Source organism: Passer domesticus, chromosome 2, assembly GCF_036417665.1.
Source record: "Passer domesticus isolate bPasDom1 chromosome 2, bPasDom1.hap1, whole genome shotgun sequence".
In the NCBI taxonomy this organism is placed as follows: domain Eukaryota; kingdom Metazoa; phylum Chordata; class Aves; order Passeriformes; family Passeridae; genus Passer; species Passer domesticus.
This window is the reverse complement of record NC_087475.1, coordinates 73128577-73151500: the sequence shown is the minus strand read 5'-3', so window position 1 is coordinate 73151500 and position 22924 is coordinate 73128577. Positions and strand designations below refer to the sequence as shown.

The window sequence follows — 22924 nt, the reverse complement described above, 5'->3', positions numbered from 1 at the left end:
GCACATAGGTGTGAATATTCAAGGTATCAGGCAGTGTGTGGATAATTTAAGTATAGTTTCCTAACAATGTTTCTGAAGAAAGTCATATGTCAGATCCAAATTCAATCCAATTCTTTTTCTACTCAGACCAAAAACACCATTGCACATCACTAAATGCTGCTAAGCATGCTCACAGTCCTGGAAGCAAAGCACTGTTTTTTTAGTTCTGCATTTGTTTTAAAACATGTAGCTGTACAATAAATCACAGGATTTAAAAATCACTACAGATATGTTCTAAAATAAAGTATATAGCAGGAACATACCACCCTCTAGTGTTTAATATTAAAATTCTCATCCTGAGGACTGGTGTGATTGAAGAGATAAGTAAGCCCATTTGGGAATGGCTATGGTGGTTCCTCAGCTTACACCCATCCCTATATACATCCACCCCATTACATCCTGGGCACCTTGGCTGCTCAGGTAACACTGCTCTTCTTCTGTTGAAAGCCAGCTCCAGGGAGGTTTCTACCTGAGCATCAGCTCAAGGTAAAGCAGGAAACCAGGCAATAACCTGGACTCCTGTGAGATGCCTACGGAGCACAGATGATGCCTGTGCTGCAGCCCCACCTCACTGCACAACCCCAACACCCCACAATGCCCTACAAGGTAAAAACAGCCATGCAGAAAGTATCAGCAGCTCACAGCACCACACTGCTCTCCTCTTCTGCCACTAATATTCTATGACTTCCGCTTTTTGGGATTTATCTGAACTGCACATGGCATGAGATACGCTTGCAGGGGATTGATACCACAAACAGGGGTAAGCAAAACTGATGCCAACCTTTGAGAAAGGAACATGCATACATGCAGGAAGATCACATCCAAACTGCAGAGCAGGATCAAGGTGACAGTGTACGTTACTGAACTTCAGCTGAACTTCCAAACTCCACATTCCAGCCCTGTCCCTAGCAGTTTGAGAAGACCATGTGTGCCACCTATCTTTCAGTCATGGTTTATGTCCACTACTTTAGGAATAAAACCATCAAGCGCAATGCTTTTAACATAAGTGAAATATTTTCCAGTAAATAAACCACAAGAAATCTGCTTTAACAGGTATTTCTGTGATGTAACCCCAAGTCTCCTGCATGCAGCAAGAGCTGTTCCTAATGGGAAAAGCTGTTTGTGTTTTCTGCACTGTGAAGGATCATCCTCCTCTGCATGGACTCCAGCTACATTCACTGCAATAGAACCAGCTGTACAGAATGCCAGAAGGATACTTGCAGCAGGTTATCAAACATGCAGGAATGACCTACACAGCAACAGCTTGATACACACTTCAGTCAGAGCTGTGGCAAATAAATCAAACCAACAGAAGAAAAGGCAGTTCCCATGCCCCCCCACCCCATATGGGCAAGCATTTGTGCAAATGCACAGAGAACCAGACTGGGGAAGTGATCACCAAAAATCATCCCAGATTTTTTCATCTGGATCAGTTCCCCAGTCTGGCTCACCACAACACAACACAAAACCCTAAACCAGCACAGTATGGGACAATATTGGGTGGTGATAGCCTGCTCTTTTCCAGCACCAGTTATCATTTAAGTGCATTTAATCTACAGTCTTTGTTGCTGTGCAATGCCTGGCAATAGTTTTAAATCTCAAAGAACATGCAGCTCTGCCCAATGATATTTCACGAGAACTAAGAATCAAATTTCCTGAGACACGTGACTTATTAAAATAAATTTCTGCTACAAAAAAGGGAGGTCCTCCTACTCCTTTCGTGGTTCCACCTGCATGGTCTTGTTACCTCCTTGCATGATACTTTCTATCAACTAGTTCACAAAAGAAAAAGAGGATAAAGGGGAAATCCAGGGGCAAGGGGTATGAACATTTGTTACTCTAATAAGCATCAAAAAGCCAGACAAGTGCCAGAGCCAGTGCAATGATGGGGAGAAAAGGAGTGGAGTGACATTTCCCTTTCAAAACTACTGACCTTGCAGCTCACAGCTCTGCAGTCTCATGAAGCCTCACTAATTATAGCCATGTTAGAACAAATCCTTTGGGTGTGACAAAGCATAACATTTTGCAAGCCCAGGGTCATTTATAGTCACATCCTTAGAGCAAGAAGACTAAATCAGGGCTATCTGATCCAACTAATTTTGCATTAGCACATTATATTAAAGTTTGCCATACAGAGATCCTATCCATTTTCACAGTCCTGTAATACTTAAGGGCACTTTCAGGGACATTAGCTGCAAAATATGGCACCACTAAAAAAACAACCAGAGGAATTTAATGGGAAATACTTCCTTTATGCTTATAACAACTAGAAAGTAGATGTCTTGTTTTATATTATTTAAGCTCTTCTACTTCTCTGAAGTCCAGTTACAGAAGACATTTGACACCTTGGAAAGGCATACGGCACATCATATTCCTGTATTAATTTTTAAAATTACAATAAATAATACATTACAAACCTCAACTCTCAAAACTGTCTGGAGCAGACAAGTGCAACAGTTAAGGTTTGAACTGTAAAGCCACCAGAGGGAGCTTAAAGCTCACAGTCTAATGCCTTCATTCAGACAATATTTATCTGTACAATGAAAGTAAAGTCCAGCTAGTTTTTGCTTTAAAGAAAAGGCCAGCATATACATATTCTATGCAAATTTCACATTATAAGAACACTGGCTCAGGGAGCCCTAGAGCCCTGTACCCTGGTGCCCAGCACCTCTTTGGCACAACAGGGTTAGAAACCTACCCAAAGTATTCATCATGTTTGGAAGGTCCCCTAGAGCACATACACCCATGCACTGTGTTCTAATTGTCTCCTTCAAACTCTTCTCTGCTATCTAACTTACAAAGAATTAAAACACAGTAAGGTAACAAGCAGGTTCTTTTGGCATACTGAAACCATTTGCAGCTACATCACTTTGCTTTCTGTACTGTCTGACTTTACCTCTAACCATCTGTTCTCTCTTTTGTCCTGCAAGTTACCTATAAAAACTTCTGAACAATGATCATCTTTCTGATTTCAGCATAACAAGCTACTGCCCCATAAGAAGAGATTTCCCACGTGGCACAGCATTATAAATAAAATTACAACCTTTCAACTACCAAAGCTGTCCGGATACAGAAAAGGACCAGAAGCAGCAGTGCCCACAAAAACGATCCAGCAGGACTACTGTTTCAAATGGCAGCTATCCACTCAAAGAAAAAGGAAACAGAAAAAAAGACAAGACTAGAAACACTGTAGCAGACTAGCACTAACACTTGCAAGACCACTAAACTTACCTGAAAGCCTGGACAACTCCTAAGAAAGTAATGTAACTGCAGAAGATGGGAGACCAACTGCCATGGAAAGTACACACGTAACTACGAAAACATCATGTTGATGTACATGTGGGAAGAATAAGAGCTTTGGGATTTTTTAAAATATTATAATAGAAGTAGTTAAATGTATACAGAGGAACTGAACCTACACACGCGTATTCAGAAACATCTGCTTTACACAAGCATTTCCTACCTCAGTAACACACGTTTTAAAAATACAGTGTAATTATGACTTACTTGCCAGGATGGAAAGCGCCAAGAAGTTGAAGCAATAGATACAAATAGATAGAAAGGAAGCAAACACATTGCAAATACAAGACATTCATTAAGACTAAAGCTGAAGTCACCCTGCATTTGCCACTAACTGGCTGAAGAAGAAACGCCACACCCACATTAGAAGTATGCTTTTTTAGCTCCTTCCTCTGATCTGAAAACACCTTTTGCTTTAAAAAAAAAGCATCAAATTCTACCCTTCCAAGTGATTCTGTTCAAGCAGTTTCATGTCAATCATCACAGATGTACAAAATACAACTTTTTTGATCATATATTAGAAGTTACATTATTTTCTTAGTGGTTTTAGATCACAGAATAGAATTGCAGAGTCACATAATAGTTGGAAGGGACTATTGAAAGTTGAAAGGCCATCTAGTCCAACCCCCCACCATGGGCAGAGACACTTCCACCTTCCACCCAACCAGGGTACTCAGCCCCATCCAATTTGGCATTCAACATTTCCAGGGATGGGGCATCCACTTCTCTGGGCAACAAGGGCCAGTGCTTCACCACCCTCACTGTAAAAAATTTTTACCTTCTTACAAGGCCAATAAAAAAAGAACTGAATTGGCTTCTGACTATGAACCTCGACCTCTTCAATACCTTCAACACCTTGTTGAAGTTGATTGTTTAGTAGTTTCTTCTAATATCAATGCAGATTCCAGAGAATATTTTACTTACTGCTCACTTAAGAGATAGTAGATAGTATCTTAAAAGTAACAACTTCTACCATTCAAGTGACAACATTATTATGAAAATCAATAACAGAGTAGTTTTTTATTTAAATATTAGTTAACCACCTTGCATTGGTACTTCTGCATCAAAGTTTTGCTAAGCAAAATCCTGGCCACGATCAAATATAAACACAAGAAAGGATGGAGTGAGCAGCATTCATTCCTTGCAGAAAAAAAAAAAAAAAAAGCTAAGACAAAATTTGATTTTTCATTTTTGCTATGGCAAGACAGCACTAAATACAATGAAAGTCAGCATCTTCCTACAATTACACTGGGGGAAATCTGCAAACTAGCATGTCACAAAGAACACTCACGCACTCCTCCAGACTGCACTGCTTGGGAGAACACAGAGAGAGTACACTGGAGTGTTTTAAACTGACACCCACAGTATTCCCACCTACCAAAATGTCTCCTCTGAACAGCACAGCCTAAACACTAGGAGTATTATGGAAAGTCAAACATGCCTACTAAGATAATTTTCTTGGTTAAAAAAAAAAAAAAAAAAAAGGATTGCTTGTACCTGTTAGTACTAAAGCCAAGTAGGAGCACTTCCTGCCAAGGGCAATGTTGATGTCTGCAAGTGAAGTACCTTACAAACTTGACAAGAGCAGAAACAAAAATCTGCTACTTCTACTGAAGTGTGACTTCATAAATTTCACTGCAAACTCTCCAACTGAGCTTCCCAAATGTGTAGGAGAATTATGCCTTTTTTGCAGTCAAAAGGCACAATAAAACTGTCCCCAAACTCTGGTCTGTGGGCCACTCTTGGCTTATGAAAACCCAGGTCCAAGACATTCTTGTTCTTCAGAATGGTGTCTAGGCTCTGTGCTGCAGAGAGGCTGGGAAACCCAGGGGGAAGAGCTTAGGAAACAGAACTCTGTCAATATACAAGGATGAGCAAAAGCCACCACAGATGGCAATGGCACTGCTGGGTCTGGACTTTGCTGACAGCCACCATCAGGCAAGACACGCTCAGAAAAGCAGGGAATAAAGGAAGCCCAGATGGTTTGCCAACATGTCCCAGCAGGCAAGGAAGCCAAGTAATAGTGAGGCATATGCAAAGGAGAAAGATCATGAGTGAACTTGAGAACCATGTGCAGGGGAACACCATGTGATGGTGATAACATAGCTGAGGAGTACAGGCAAAAAATAGGAGAAAGAGAAAAAAGGGAGAAAACAACAGGGGGGCAAGCAACAATTTTTAACTAGTACACATACTGCATTTAGGACAGCTAAATATATTATTCCAGCCATGTAACTAAATAATCAAAAGCCATTCAATTTTAAATTAATGTGCTCCTGTACCAAGATGACCAAAACCCACTAAAAACAGATTTCTATATCTTAAATAACAAAAATACCTTGAAGTAATTAGTCCCCAAAATAGTTCCACTGTATAAGCAATTTATACAAAATAATCAGACTCAGAATAAGGAGATTTCCAAGTTGAACTCTACCAAAGTCATACCAGGCAACATGCCCCAAGACTGAATTACTCTGACTTCTGTGAAGTCAAGCCATAACAAGTTTCCATTCCAATTTTAGCAGTAACACTTTTCAAGTGTTTCAAATAAGCTTTTTCCCCCTACAATATATCACAGCACACTCAAAAACTGTCACTTGTCTTTAAGTTAAAGTAGCTAATCAAAGAGATTAAATGTGGAGGTCAGGCACAGAGAACCGGACAATTAGTCACACTTTTGTTCTTAGATATTCACCCTACTTGTCTAGCAGACACTGATACCTAATGATGCAAGGATGTCTTGTTCTCTCATGAAGCAGATGCCACAAGCTAACAGTTCAGGCCAGATGAAGATGCTCAGCTCTGCAACTGCTTTACAAGTAGATCAGACATCCCAGCTTTGGGCACAAGGCCACAAAGAATTTAAGACAACTGATAACAACAACAGCTTCTGCTGTCCCAGTCAGATCAGTCACGACACGACTGCCTAGCTTTGAGTAATAGTTACTACAGAAAACTCAGCTGGCACAAAAAACATCTCCAACTACTTTCCAATTACTTCCTTTACACTTACTATTTTGAATAATCATTTAAATTACAGCAGCGACTCAGCCTCCAATTCAAAGGATACTCAAGATTATTTTGAGGTAGATAAGAAAGATGCAATAAATAACTCCCAACCAGAACTGCACTAGAGACAACATGGTACAGATTTAAGACTTTCTGAACAAAAACTTCCTCTGATTTAAAAAAAAAAAAAGTCTTCTCCAAAAGTAATTATAACTTGAATTATTTAAACCCCAGAGTGCCCAGTATTTTTCAGTATATATTTGGAACAAATGTGTGACTGCTGGAGGAATTGCCTCCTACACACCTACTCACTCACATCTTGCTTTCATGCAGAAACTTAACAATAGGGAAAAAAGACCATTTTTTCCTCATCAACTTTTGCTTTATATTTTGAAGCTGAACTATGTTATTAAGTCTTTTCCAAGTAAATCAGGAGACATATTGTGGTTTGTAATAAGGGCTATTTTCAGTTTAGTAATGTTCTTGTATAAGATACTATATATATACATATTAATTGAATAAAGAGCCAAAGTAAATCATTACCGTCAATAACATTTTCTGAGATAAGACTTCTCTCCAAGGCAAGCAACAAACACTACTGAGATTTTACTTCTCTGCTAACAATTTGATCCACAAATATAGACAATTACAGGCTCACCACTGAAATTACCCTTTATTTATGTGCACAACACAGCTAATCTGAGAAATATCCCATAATGGATATTTACCATACAGTAGTCTGGCTGTTGACAGTGAGAAGATGAATCCTGACATGAGGCTACAGTTCAGACCCTTAAATTAAATGCTATTTATTTATTTTCTAATCTCTACATTCACTGTTCTAACATTTCAAAGCACAAATGAGGTCTGACCTGCAGTTCTGTTTGGCAAAATAACTTTTCTAAAACATTTGACTGACTGATGGCAATGGGAAAATCCACATGGTCACTTGAAGTCAGTAAGATTCAACAAAGCAACAAGAAGTCAATCCATGTATGCCAGAGAAAGCACAATCAAGACAGAAAGTGTCACTCACTATGTAAGACAACAAAGATAAGAAAAATACCGTAATTACACAGAACAGAGGTTACAGAAAACCTCATTGTTCCAAATCCAAACCTTTTCAAAGCATTTAATGTTAACAAATAAAATCAACCAACTTCAGTAAAAATGGCACATCACGACTGTAGTAGCACAGGAACACTTTTAAAAATATGTTAGTAAAGGATACAAACAGTCAAAGTGCCCTTACCACAACTCCATTCAAGCCTCAAGCCCTGCTCTCCTGTTTCCTTTCATTGTGTAAAAGCAAAATCTGTGTAAAAGCAAAATCTTCCTATTAGGAGATGGGAGATTCAGCAGAAAATAACCCCCCATGCATTCTAGCTACTCCTCAGGTATCACAGGACTGGTGGTGGCTGGTCTTAAATTCTGAATGATAGCCAGTTTGGCAATCTGACCATCGCCTGGAGCTAGAGTGAGCTTGGCCTCCTTACCCTGAACCAATAAAGAAAAGAATTGGTGGAAATGAACCAAATTTCTCCCTCAGCTCCCACCAACTCCAGCTGCTTCTCTCCTTCGCCACAAGGAGGCATGGAAGATACACGGGTAATAGGTGGAAAGGAGTTCCAGCACCAACACACACCACAATCCTCACTGAAGGGTGGATATCCTCATGACAGGTCCTGGTTCTCCAGCAAGAGATAAGATCCTAGCCTACCCACACCCTCTGAAATCCTGATTGCAAATCCATCATAAGATTCAAGTGGCTCACCTTTGCATTGCTCATTTCTGTGCCTATAAGACAGCACAGACACCACTTGTGCCAGGAGAGTACACAGTGAATTTCAATAGAAAATTTGAAATAGAGAAAGAACCATTGTGATCACTCTTCTACTAGACAGGAGATCATCATAACACTGGTAATGGCAATACTCGTTTTCCAAAGTTCATAACTTCAGATGCATACAATATACAACCCACTTATCAGGCTCACTACACATCAAATATGCTCAGCATCTGCTCTCCTTCTGCAAAAGGAACTTTCATATTGTGTGTGAAGAAGTGTCTTATACTACCTTTTTTTTTTTCCTATTGTCCAATTTCAAACTATACTTTCTGAAAGAACAGCTATAACCACCCACTGCTGTAAGGGTGGCATTACTTTTACTTGCATGAAACCTTCTACAGTGAGCACGTGCAGTGGAGTGAGACATCACACAAGTAATCCCCAAGCAGCTCAGACCCCAAAACATAAGAAATGAAATATTTAAACTGAGATAGTGATAAATTTTTATTTCTGAGTGTTTTAGACTTTGACTCCCACCAAAAAGGCATTTCCTCCCACCAAGCTAATGAAGAAAGGCAGGCACACAGGGCAGCCAGTTTCCCTGCCAAAATTCAGAGTTTAGCACTTCCTCCACCATCAATCTCGTTAAAATGTCAAAACCATTTTGTCCTATCATAGTTATTTAGTAAGAGCTGATTAAAAGCAAGATAAGATTTAAAACTTCCTTATCTAAATTTAAAACTCCTTTGGTTTATTGTACTTTTAAAGTGGCATGGCCTAAAATACCTGCCTTTATTAATGGCTTTTAACTGTTAGGGCACTAACGAAAACTTACAGACACAAGTCAAACACAAACAAAGTGCAATATTTGAATCATGTAAGAAAACAGAATAAGATACAGACAGATACAAGGTACAGACAAGAAATCAAGGTTTAGCAAAAAAGAGGACCAGAATAGAGGCCAGAGGAGGAAGTTCATAGCCTGCATTAGGTGGAAGATTAGAAAGCCAAGAGAATTTGTGAAATTGAAATTAATTTTGTGAAGAGAATAACATCTTTCACATACACCCAGGAAAACTTACAAACTTTCACTGAACACACCTCGAAAAATGTTCTTCCACAGTTTACCCATACTGGGAAACAGCGAAAATCCATCTAGAATTGTACATACTTGACACAGTAAGATGTTTTCTACTTTTACCTTGTTTCACCACTTTGTTCCACTCCTGCAAATACAGCCTGAACCATGATACTGAAGAAGTTACACATCTCTGTCTTCATCCTCCTGATACACAGGAGAGCAGATACATGACACATATTTTGAGAAAAGCTCTTCTAAACGTGAGTTTTCTATGATAAAGTTGGGGTTTTTTTAATCCTTACAGAAATGTTTTGGGATTTCATTTAGAAGATGCAATTTTTAGGAACTCCCTTAAAGTGAGTGCCTGAGTTCACACTAAGAAACCTGCACAAATTAGCCAAATCTCAAGTTCTGAACAGTCAAAGGGCTCCACATATTCAGGTCCCACTGAAAAAATTATCATAATCATATATTTTATTCTCAGCCCTCTTAGAGGGAATATTACTGTAAAATGAACAGAAGACTAGTTCCAGAAACAATATTGTTATTTCTCTTGATATTAGAATTTAATATTTATATATTCCCCACTAAACAATTATTATTCTGAAGCTACCCAACATCTGCTCCTAATCCCACTTAAAACAACCTCACGAAATAAAGGGCTTGCAGCTTACCAGCCCTAATTCTCTCAGGAAGAAGCACATTTGTTTTTGTGCTTGGGCTTTGGTGCTTGCTGTTGACAGGTGAGGAAAGCACTATTCATACTCTTGTCACCAGAAAGGAGTGGGCCTGTTTTGTAAACTTATTGCACATTTCCTCAATAACAATGCAAGATGTAGTCATCTGGGATGCTACTAAGACTTCGGTTGAAAGAGAAGTCAAATAGCAGCAACATTATTAGCAAAATAAACAGTAGATGCCAGTGGCCCAAGAGATGAAAAAGCTAAACTAAATTTGAACAGTTAAGACCTTGATGAAAAACAAAACAAAAACCAAAACAAAATGTTGATGCAGAAAAAACGCAAAGCTCTCTTTGCACCTAAGATGAGTGAAGGTTAATATAATACTTTTCAGCCACGGCTTCAACAACACACAATTCACCTTTAAGGCACTTAGAATCAAACCAGCAGCTAGTTGCACAGGGGGAACATATTCCTTTCCCCCCACAGGGCTGCAGTTCTGTGCAACAGAGATACAGGCTGCCACTTGGGGACCTCCAGTTCCTGTGTACACATATAAATAGAGATGCTGTGGAGATACCCTCATAAAACCTACCAGTGACAAATGTGTAAAACGTGGCTTTTAGGTGAGGGGTGTAACACAAGAGGAAGCCAAGTGAGCTGTAAGATGAAACCCAGAGCAGGCAGGCAGGGTCTGCCAGCACCAACATCAACTGTGTGAAGTCACGGCAAAAGATGAGTGAGCAATTGACTTAAGGGACCATGTGAATGCCAGGACCACCAATACAAGACCAGGCTGTGGCAGATCAGTTTTGAGGAAGTTCACAACAAAACCCTGAAGACCACCTATTTGCAGAACCAAACAAAATAATCAAAAGGAAAAGAGCCTTTGCTGCTTGCCCAAGGCAGAGAAGTGACACATGTAGATGCTGGGAGAGAGAGGATGACACTTAACCCCGCATCACCAGCTTGGATACATTCCACCTGTCCCCAGATAAGCAGTGCACAGAGAAATGACTTCTCTTGTGCTGCCACAAGACACAGGTGGCAGTTCTGCTTGAGCCAGCGTGGTTTGTGCTTGTACAATTGTTTCTGCTGCTTATTAAATCTGATACTGCTTGCACGCCATCACTAATGCCGTAATTAATGACAGCTGGAACATTGCTTCACGTAATAAAGGAAGGTACAATTGAGTGTTGGTTGTCATCCAATTGCACCACTTATCTTCATGCAGACCAATGCTTAAGTCCCAGAGCCACAGATGTTCTGTGGCACAAGTCAAGTCAATGCACCAGCCTCTGGAGTACACACAGCAACTGGATTTTCACACTCTGTGCTAATGATGCTGCAACACATTTTTTGAATTCTGCAAAACTGCCCCTGCCCTTCTTCACACACTGTTAGAGCAAAAACTTATGCAGCCAGGATATTTACTTGTGATGTGAATGAGTAAAATTCAAGGTCCTTCCAAAGCAGCCTGAAGAAGGGATAGAGCATGGCTCAATCACTTCCTTGTGTCTTAAAAACCATCAAATTATGCATTCCCAAAAAACCTGAAATACAATGCTGAGGAACACACCACTCACTCCAATGCAATACCACGCACTTTTTCTGCAGCTCTTCAAATGAACAGATTTCAAAACACATTTGTGAAGGATGCTGGTATTATTATTTTCCATAATTACAACAGGATCCTAGTCTAAGTTGACAGTAATGAAGAGGGGCTGCCTCTCCAGAACTCCAAGGCTGTGGTGCTTGGAGATCTTCCATTCCTTCCAGCCATGTTAATTCCTCTCTACCCCTAGACACACTTTACTATCCTGTGCTAGCTTTGGCAACTGGCAAGTCCTTCTGACAGCCAGTTCAGCTCACTAACCTAGCAGATAATCAATCCAGCAAAAAGAAATGTTTTTTTTTCTGCCACTCAGTGTTAGGCTGGTTTAAGCTCCTGTGAAAATATAGCCTATGTCACACTTAGAAGCCTGGGACTGCAGATGTTCTTCACCTTAGCCAAGGCTTTTGAAATCCCAGAGACAGCCATCATAAACTGTAAAATTCCATGGCAAAACACCTTTCTGCACTTCACTGATTTCACAGCTACAGATTAATTATACAAAGCCTTCAAGAGACCCTGGCATAAGGCATATTTCCAACACTACCACAGCTGTGCCTCCAGCATTTTGCACAGCTGCACAAAACACAGCTGGCCTGAATGACAACAAAGAGTGAAATTCATAATTTCAACACAGATCATGATGTACCTTTAGCCTTTCTTCATATTCACTTTTGTAGTTCTGTAAATTTTGAATTCGGTAGGCACCACTAAAGCAACTTATCTGACTTACAAAGTAACAAAAGCAAAACCCATTATTCACTTGCTCCTACATTAACTTAAATAACTTTTTAATGTATTTTCTACTAAAAAAAAAATCAGTCTTGATTTGAAAAGAGAATTGCATATGCTACTTCCGAAGTGGTTTGACAACATAATTCAAGCAAATTTCTTCCAGGAGCATTGGCAAGCCCTCTCATCTCAGTCAAGATCGTAGAATTGTCTCTAATGCAACACAGTGAAAATTACTTTAATTAAAGACACTTTTCTCCCTGAATTCACTACCCAATCTAGCTCACTATGCAACCACTCAGGTGGGTGTACTGTTATCCTACGATTTGGCAGAGCCAAAGACAGCACTGTACAGCAGCCACTCATTGTTATGTCTCTGAGGTAGGAAAGTTTGGGGTTTTCCTTTTTAGAAGATGGGAAAGAGGAAGAAGAGGGACTATTTAAAGCATATTCTCTTGTCAATTTTCCTTCATTCCTGAAAATCCCTATCTTAACAAGTACTCCCTGTTCAACAAGATGTTTTGGACTTCAGAGTCCAAAGGACCAACATCTCCTACAGCTCAGATCTGACACCTTCCCTTGTATACCACATCTCTCAGCACATATGTGGGTTTATGCCACTCATGCACCCCACTACACATCAAAATTGCAGAGATCTTATGTACACCTAATTCAGACAGACTTTTTAGAATCAAAACACTGTCAGAAGCTGATGAAAAGGAGTATTTTACTTATCTGCTTGTGACAGGATCAGCTCAACTTAATAATCAAGAGGATTTCTTCCACCTCTCCATAGGGAAAGCTGTTAATTAACTAATGAACACAGATTAGCATAACAACGATAAGACTCTTAGGAAGAAGGTTAAAGGGAAAACAGCAGTAGGTAGTGCCTGAAGAAGAACAATCCAGATGGAGTTATGGACTAATGAAGCTCCCCAGCAGATGAATGTAAAAGCAAGCACACAGTATTTACATTGATTACTCAGAACAAAATATAGAAATATGCTAATGCAATGGTGACATGTCAAATGGGTGTGAAACATATTGATTCAAAAAGACAAATACTCCCTCTGTGAAACAGTCAGGGTAAATAAACTCTAAGCATGCGTAATCCCATTTCACTAGATTTTAATTTCATCAAACACAATGTTTACTTTTCAAAGACATCATAATCTCTATCAGTTCTCACTTCTCTAATCTCAACTCTTCACTTTAGTACAGATAAGCTCCATGCACATTTGCTCTTGGCTCCCAGTTACGAGTTTCACTAGCATGGTGCACACTGCATGCACACTTATCTCCCAGACTGTAATCTGAACTGTGTCCCTGTAAAATGCACCAAACATACCAGCTCTTAAGCAAAAGAAGAAAAAACTATACATATATACAATGGACTCTTAAGTTATTTAGTACTGTTCCAAAAAATTATCTGAACAGCTTGGGTACAGTTCTCTGAAAACATCACCTTGCTGCTCTGAAGCAATTAAGAGAAGTACAATGCTAAGCACAATTAGGAAAGGAATACAGAAGAATATAAAAAATTTACAACCATATAAAATCTTCAAGTACCTACATCACAGAATTCTGGTCAGTTCCTTCAAAAACAGTATCATAAATCTAAAAAATTGCAGAGGGATTACCTGATGTATGGGAATATCCCATATGACAAAATGACAAGACCCTTCAGGTTAGCTAAGAGATGACTAGAAGATGCAATAAGATAGTGAATTATACAAAATCACAATGGATACCATAGAAGAAAAATCAGAACACTTTATAGTTATTTCTCATAATTTAAGAATGAATTAAATTATGAACCAGCAGGCTTCACTCAAAGAACTATATTTTTTTTTTCCAAAAACACTTGTAAATCCCATTACACTCAGGAAAGTATGGTTTTTATATATATATGTATGTGCTTATGTATATATATGTGTGTGTGTGTGTATATGTATGTATAAAGACTAAGAAAAAAAAGCATTCCAAAAGCAAATGGACCACATTTGTGGGCAAAAAACAATGACAACACCTCAAGCTTTTGAAATTGTTAATTCAAATAATGTAAAGTGTCCACTAGTAAAAGAATCATCCTTACTTTTCAGACATCTCTAAATCAGCAGCTACAGGCACCCACCAGAAAAGACCCATCTGAGCAGAAATTTTCTCAATTCTAGCCATAATATAGCACACATCCTGCTTGTTTCATGGGTGACAACTTGGAGGACTTTCACAAATCTTCTCAGCATTGGAATGATTCATTTGTCTGACTTCTTCCAACAGGCAACCTGCCATAACAAAAGCAGAGCTACTCCATCTCTCCCTTCCACCCTTACTATGAGCCATGCTTCACAGTCTGAAAAATTGCCTCACAATGAAGACATATTGCGACAAGAAACTGAACTTCCTTGTGGAATAAGGATTGTCATGGCCATCGTGGAGAACAGGCTGGCTGGTTATGTCAAGATGTGAGATAGTGGAGAATTGATGAGGCTGATTTAGCAAAACCACAAGCTAGGCCACTTGCTCATCTTGCACTGGGCTTGAGCAAGGCTTAACAGCTGAATGTTACCTGGGCTGAAGCAGAGGCCCCAGAGCCTGATGTTGTCTCAGTGAAGTGCAGAAACACCCAGGTCTCTGTGCCAGCCCTCAGCCTCACTGCCCTGCACTGTGCACAACAAGCCTTGGTTTAATCTGTTCCTCTGAGGAGACAGTGATGGCAGTAAAGACCTGGGGAAGGTCAGAGGGCCAGCACTGCTGCCTCAGCTGTGTGGAGGAGCACACTGAAGTACCACACTTCTGTGCTTTTTCAGCCACAAGATAGGTAGCTCAGTTTGATGAAGGTAACCAAAGACCCTCATTCACCCCTTGTTTATATATTAAAAGCACACCTACCAATAAGAAAATAAGAAAACAGACGTTTCCCCCACCCTACACCTATGATGGCAGCAATAGGCAGCCAATGATTTTTAACTGCAGTTATTCATCCATCTATCCAAGAAGTATAAAATCAGTATTTGAAGTCCTCCACTATGGAAGGACAAGAATACAACCAATACAACCTCATTCAATAGACAAGTCAATGGGTTTGCTCCTCTCCCCAAGGCAGGCACAACTCTGTCGTAATATTTGTTTCTCACTGCATTGGAGCTTACCCGGGAACACTTGTAAACAGAGCTGTGCACTCATATTTTGTAGATCTAGTGCAGTTATCTGCAATCTAGCAAGAATCTATAATCTTCTGCTTCAATAAAACAGACTGTTCATGACTCCACAACCATGAAAGTTCTTATGCAACATGACCAAACTTTAGTGCCTAAGTAGCTATAAATGAGAAACTAAGCCTATCTGTACCCAGCCCCTCTGATCTCTGAGGACTGGCTAGAAGGCAAGGGGGTTTATTTCCTGGCAATTTCATACACCTACCACAACAGGCCTGATCTCCACAAAAGGTAGGTCAAGAAGAGCCAACCATATAAACTGTCATGGTTGATGGTATAAACAATCTGATTCTACTAACGTGCTCCCTTTATGCTTATTCTGTAAGCTTTTTTGAACATCTGAAAGTGAAGTTGCTAGGACCACTGTCAGACCACCCAACTTCAGCCTGACATCTGCCTTAGAATAGCAGGATAAATCACAAACTAAGTGGTACCCTGCGAAGCTGGTGATGTGAGAATCCACATCACCCCACACACATACCCAAAACCCACACTTTGAAACAGATCACAGCCAAAACAGAACATTTACAAACTTTTAAAGAATTGCATTCTTCTGCAAAATCACAGAATGACTAGGTTGGAAGAGCCCTTCAAGATCACTGGGTCCCATGCCCTAACACCTCATCTAAACCATGGCACTGAGTGCCACATCCAGCCTTTTTTTAAACACATCCAGGGACAGTGACTCCATCACCTTCCCAGGCAGACAATTCCAGTACTTGATCACTCTTTTCTGTAACAATATTTTTCCTAATATCCAACCTATATTTCCCTTGGTGCAGCTTAAGGCTGTGTCCTCTCATTCTATCAGTTGCTGCCTTTGTCCAAATGCTCTTTGAGCTTTCCAAGAGCCACACCACATAGACTAGCCTAACACAGACCTCTGGACCTACTTTGCTCAACCCCCAAAAATAACTAATTTCAAAGTTAGATCAGGTTGTTCAGGGACTTGTTCAGTCAAGTATTAAATATCTCCCAAGATAGGAGATCCCACATCCTCCCTACACAGTCTACTCCACTGCCTTCACCAATCACACGGTGATTTTTTTGTCTTCTCTCCAGCGGGAATGCTCCCTTCTGAAACTTCTAACCTCTTCTCTTTTCAGTGTGCAGCTCTAAGTGAAGTCCGGCATTTTTAATATCAGGAGAGTCAGAGTTAGCAAGTAAATTGTACAGTAGAGGTATATGATACACCTGAGCCAAGCTAACAACTCACCACTAGCAGGGGCAGACCAGCTCTATATGTGTCCAGCAATCTAATTTCAGTGCCCCTGTGCTAGCTCTGCAACCTAAATGGCTGCACAGATAGCCAATACATCTTGCTAACCTGACAGAAATCCATTCGCTTGTTTAATTCCTATGTCATCTCAGCAATATTAATATCTTCTGCACAGGGTCACAAGGGAGAAAGCAGAGCTGCAGGTAAGAACAGAGCACCTCTTTTTGGAGGGAGGTGGGGTGAACAAGCAATAACCTGAGAATTTACATTTAGGTGTCAGAGAATATCATACGCTAGAAAATTTCAACACGCTTTAATAAACTCTCAGCAATAACTAGGTGGTGTTAGGCATGTTTCTTATTTCATCCTCTCACTTCTGGGATGAAATTTACATTTCTTTCCTTAATAATACAACCAATGTCTTCTCTAATCCATGAAGACAGCTATTAAAACAGTGCTTAACTAGTACTAATTATATTTGGCATTAATTACCACCTGAGCTAAACAGAACACAATAGATAGGAGATACCTGCTCAGGGGACACCGTGCCAGTAAGAAACAGAGGAGGAGTAAATGAAATCAGTTCATACAGATGTTGGTGTATGGTCCTTACCAAGCGAAAGTCACACAGGCCAAACATGGATACCAGCCTGTGGCACTGAGAAACTTCACAGCAAAGCATTAATGGGGATCTTACTTCTGGTGAACACCAGCACCTCTACTAGAAAGGAATTACATACTCAATTTTTATAACTCAAATACTTTTACGCATATTAAAGAATGTAGTCATAGCCCCAGCCTTCAAAATCATATTTGGCAGCTAACGACAAGATAAGTTTCATCTTTTATTACAATTTGTCAATTCATACCCAATTCCAACCCTTTCTCAAATTAAGCCTTTTGAATGTGAGCTACCTAGAACCTGTTGAAAAGCATTACTGGTAACTTGGGAAAAGCATTTCCATGCAGCTGTAGAAGAGCTTGGTGAGAAAAAAGACTGAACATTTCCAGTTTTTAAACATGGCACACCATGGTTTGTAAAGTCCATAAAGATCAGCAATTTAGGAGATCAGAACTTGGGTGTTCTTTATCTGATAACTAAAAACTAATATTTCAGAGGAAAAACTCAACTAACCCAGAGCAATGAAAAAAAAAATTGTGAAAATACTTCTCAAAGACTTAGAGAGCTCACAGTAATCCATGCTTATCCTCAAGGAAAGTTAATTAAACACGTTCAGGTCTTTTTATTAGCATGCTATTATTTTCCTCAAGGCTTCATATTTCAATTTGAAATCAAGACAAGTATCAAATAAACCACCACCACTCCCTGCTCTGTATTTTGAAATGTTGAAACACCCTTGATGCATCCCTAACCATCTGTATGTTGCAAGCATTGCCACTGTCTCATCTGCAACAGACTGTCACATGAAAACTTTGTTGAATCCCTCCACAGCTCCCTGCCCAATTAAAACATTCTGCCATCTATTGTCAGACCATTCACAGCTCTGCCCTTTCCCACTGCTTCGGGTACAGCTCCACTGCAAGGCAGCTGACTCATGACCTCCAACACTGGCAGCAGGTTCATCACCCTTCACCCCACAAGTCCTCAGATTTTTACATAAACACCTTTCTAAGTGATCCCAGCAGGTAGCTTGATCAGTTCACCCCTCCCATCTGCCACACAGATAACTTCCCACCCTCATCCCTAAGAAGACTTTTAACCAAACAGTGCAGCTAAATGAAATTTAGATCATCACTGTCCAGGTGCAGTCCTGAAACACAATCAGGCCCCTCTTTTTGCACAGTTGCTAACAAGACAGAACAGGAGCAGAGCTCATAACTCTTTCAGTCTCTGAGATCTCACGTCCACCTTTGTGAAGCACCGGCTGAGCTGCACTCCTCTCCTGCATCCCTCAAAGACTCCATGATTTCTGAGAAGGAACACAGGGCAATAACCCCAAATAGTTCTCACAGCTCTTCCACAGCCAGCTCTGCTTAAAGCCTGATTCTGAGTCCTCACCCTCACGGACAGCTTTAGTGAATATCTCTGTTTCATGCAGCTTCCTCGGTAAGAGCCATCTAACTAGTTCTTCTTAGGTTAGTGTTGTCTATGAAACTTCCAAAATCAGCTGTGGAAAAGAAATAAAAGAAGAAAAAACTAAATAACATAATAAGTCAGGTTTCATACTGTCAGAGGCTGTAGGGAGGAAGGCAGAAATTCAACAAGGATCCTAACATCTATGTGCTTGCACACCCAAGACGTATTTTAATCAGCAAGTTCAGCAACTATTCTTCAACAGAGTCACAAACATTACCATAGGAGGCCTGCACCTTTTCACCATATTAAAGTTTTTATCTAATTCAACTCGACAGTAAGTTGCTTTTCCCTCTCTGTGCTAGCAGGCTATGCTAGAGAAACAATGCCTACAACAAGTTACCTTTAGTCTTCAAGCACGGTGCAAGACTTCAGAGAGGCCACTGCACATGCACAGTTTGATACTGAAAACTTAACCACCAGCTTCACTCCACACGCCTGTTCTGTTACACAGTAATACTTATATAGGTTTTCCTTATGAAGACAAACTCTCCTAGTAATTACTGCATTTGTGTTATTTTTAAAACAGAAATACACACACGTTACCAGAACATCTAACAATCTACACAGACATGTTTTGTAGAGCGTGCACAAATCAAAAGCTTGAAACCCATCACTGGTGGCATACTATGTGAAGTATTTTTCTAAAAGGACTGGTGCTTGCTGCCAAGCTACTTATCTTTACTGTCCTGCTTAGAAACACAGTCAGTGTTTTTCAGGCTTTGACGTGACAAGGAGTAACACGCATATTTTGATGGGACACCCATGAGTAAAGCTGATCACCTCTCACTTTACAGCTGGGCTACTTCAGCGAAACATTAAAACACAACCTTTCAAGCTCTGACCAAGGATTAATTACTGATACCAGAAAAACTTTGGTAGTATTTCTTGGTTCTTTTGAAATCCTATTAATAGCAATGCCTTACAAACTTTATTTCTGTCAGAATCACTTTTTGGCAAGACCAATTCTGTAGGGAACGCTTTCAGCTAGACATGTACAGAAGATCTGCAATAAAAACCTGTAAACTACACCAGCCAACACAGAGCTTTTCATTCGAACAAGTCTTTTACAAGGATGCAAACCTAGCATGTTTTAACACCAATGGTCACTATTGGTATCCAGCTCCATCGCATTTCTGATCTTTGCTACATGGGCGTTCTTTTCCACGCAGTTATGAAAACAAGATAACACACAGACACCAGGGACAGTTAATTGATAATTAAACACATCAAGTGCGAAGCACCACTAATGGCTTTACTTCAACGCGGCTGCACCGTGAGCCTCTGGCTCCTCGGTGCCCCTCCACTTAAAGGAAAACTCTGGAACCGGATCGCGCCACTCCCGAGGCCGCTTCCACGCTGCCCAGGGAGCCTCGCTGTCCCCGCTGGGCTGGGACGGACGCGACCTCCCGCCCTTCCTCCGCCGCCGCGGGAGGTGCCCCGGGCCCCGGCCCCGGCCGAGGGAGGGAGAGTTGCACACTGGCAACTCCGGCGAGGTCTGGGCGGCGGTGCGGGGGCAGGGGACGGAGAGCCCGCAGGCGGGGCGGGCAGCCGGCAGAGCCTGCCTGTGGCCACGGGAGCGGGCGGCACATGGAGGAGCGGCGCGGCGTGCGCGGCGGGGCCGGCCCCGGCTACGAGCCACAGGGACGAGCCGGCGCGGTCGGCGGAGGGACAGGGAGGGAGGGAGGGAGCCCGCTCGAAAGGGGAGCGGGACGGGGCGGCGGAGGCGGCGCGCCGCGGCGGGCTGCGCCCCGAGCCCCGCGCCCGAGGGGCGAGGGCAGCGGGAACGGAGGCGGGGAGGGGAGAGGGGTCCGGCGCGGGCGCCCCTTCGGGGGCGAGGCGGCGCTCGGGGCGCGGCGGTGCCGCCGCCCGCCTCACCATGAGCACTTTGGCCGCGTTCTCCAGCTGGGCGATCACCTCGGGGGCGCCCCCCGCCGCCGCGGCCGCCGCCGCCATCATGGTCTCTCTTCAATGACGCGCCATGCGCTGCATTCTGGGGCGAGGCGGCCGCGCGGCCAATCCCGGCCCGGCCCGGCCCCGCCGCGGAAGCGAAGCGGCGGCGCCGCCGCAGCACCGCGAGCGCCGGGCGGGGACAGCGCCCGCCCCGCGCGCCGCCCTCCGCCCGCCCGCCCGCCCGCCCGGCCCCTCAGGCCCCGCCCGGCCCGGCCCGGCCCGGCCCGGCCCGCAGCGCACGGCGGCACCGCCCGAGCCGCGCGGCGGGGCCCAGGTCCCGCACTTGCCCGGCCCGCAGTTTGTTAGGGGTGGAAGGGGCCGCTGGAGATCGCCCGGTCCAACCCCCTGCCAAGGCAGGGTCAGCCAGAGCAGGTGGCGCAGGAACGCGTCCAGGTGGATCTGGAATGTCTCCAGAGAGGGAGGCTCCACAACCACCCTGGGCAGCCGGTTCCAGTGCTCTGCCACCCTCCATGGAAAGTTCTTCCTCGTGTTGAGGTGGAGCTCGTTTGTTCAAGTGTGGCCATTGCTGCTGTCCCTGCCGCTGGGCACCACAGAAAAGAGCCTGGCACCATCCTCTTGGCACTCTCCCTGGAGACTTACGTGCACTTCCTTGTGCTTCCCAGTGAGCTCGGTGCCAGCGCGGCCACAGGCGCTGGTTGCCTGCAGTGTCTTTGCATTGCACTGCTTGCAGATCTGTGGTGGGATGAGAAGCTGAGTTTATAAAACACAGCTTACAAAGTGGTGGGGATGGGGGAGAGTGGTCAGCGTCTTTAAAAATGAACGGGTTTACAGCAGACAAAAAAACCCAAACAAAAACAACAAAAAAACTCACCAATGTTTAAAACTGTTCTAAAAAGCACTTTTCCCCACATAAATCCACCTGGAGCTCCTTTCATGTTATTGGTTGTGAGTCACAAGACAGTGTCAACTCTAAAAGATATGCTGAAGAGAACGCTGCTGCGCAGCCATGGGAGCAAAAGGACTCTCAGATTATGACTTTGTGGCATTTCATTTTGGTTAAAGAGTTGGCCTTTTAAACATATCTGATGGTTTCCACTCCAATTTGCACACTGGAGCAGACTTGGAGCTTTGAGAGCTTCAGATGAAGCCGAAATGGAAGCTGTGCCAGTGCCAGGGAGTGTTCAGAGCGCAGGGCTGGGCCGGAGCGCGTCCCTCACGGCGCAGAGCCCTGAGCACCATCAGCTGCTGCGCTGCCCCGAACCCGCCGGACCACTCTGCCCTTCACACAGTCAGGTGTCTGCAGCCACGGTTCTCTCAGCCTTGGGGAGGCATTAGCTGGCCTCAAGTGCTGAATTTATGCAAGGTTTGGAATTTATCAGCTAGCTGAGCTGGCTGATAGCAGTGTTGAGTGCTCGTGGACTGTTCACATAATCGGAGTGTCAATGGACAGTGTTTCCATGCAGATGATACAATGTAATAGCCAAAGTGGAAGAAGGAATCAAGGAAACAAGACAACAAGAAATCCATCTTTCCCATTCCAAAGAAAAATGCAAGGATTTTTCCTTGCAAGAAATGTAATTTTCTTGTTATTTCCTTCAAGAAATGACAGTTTTCAATGCTGAAGAGGGCATGGCAGTGCTTATTACTAAACGAGTTTAAAAGTAACAATAAAATCACGTAAATTGTTGATTCTGGGGTTTACCTAGGAGGTAGAACTAGAACATGCATTTCAGGGAACGTTAATCTTCAAAGCTGAAGAGTGTGGGGAGATCAGCAGGGCTGCACTGAAAGGAGGGCTCAATATACAGAAAATTTAACAACAGTCAGAGATGGAGCAGTTTGATGCACACTTAAGTCCTGGAGTGTGTTTATTGGACAAACAGGGCAATGTACCATTGTCTCACTCTAAAGAACAGAAACCAGAGCTAAAGACTTACAAGTTTGTGTACAAAGAGGTAAAATGTAAAAAAAAAGAATCCCTGAAAGGTATGGAAAAAACCCTTATTTTAAAGAATTCTCTGTTCAGTAAAGGACTACTTCAGTTGAGTACTTCTGTACTTGTAACTTGTAATCAAAATAAGATTCTTCAACAACTGTTTCAGCATGCTCAAAGGTCCTTCATTCTCCTGTGGCCTTGTGTGTTTAGCAGCACACTTGAATACCCATGAAAGCAATAGAAACAGAATAGTATTCTTCAGGTTGGGAGGACTCGAGAGGTCTCTACAAACACCTTCTC

General features: G+C 42.3%; 1 protein-coding gene across 2 annotated transcripts in view; it reads right to left on the bottom strand.

The window, feature by feature from the left end:
* The window catches only part of XPO4 (exportin 4), an 80383-nt gene extending 59505 nt beyond the window's left edge, over window positions 1-20878 (bottom strand). The window contains exons 1-2 of one of the 2 annotated variants that reach the window (XM_064409256.1): window positions 20653-20672; window positions 18700-18808 (exon numbers count right to left, since the gene is read on the bottom strand). In XM_064409256.1, the coding sequence (XP_064265326.1) occupies window positions 18700-18735 (36 nt within the window). In that variant the 5' untranslated portion in view covers window positions 18736-18808; window positions 20653-20672. Of the gene's footprint in view, window positions 1-18699; window positions 18809-20652 lie in introns of both variants that reach the window. The other variant, XM_064409255.1, reaches the window with a different exon arrangement.
* Window positions 20879-22924: the final 2046 nt, after the last annotated feature.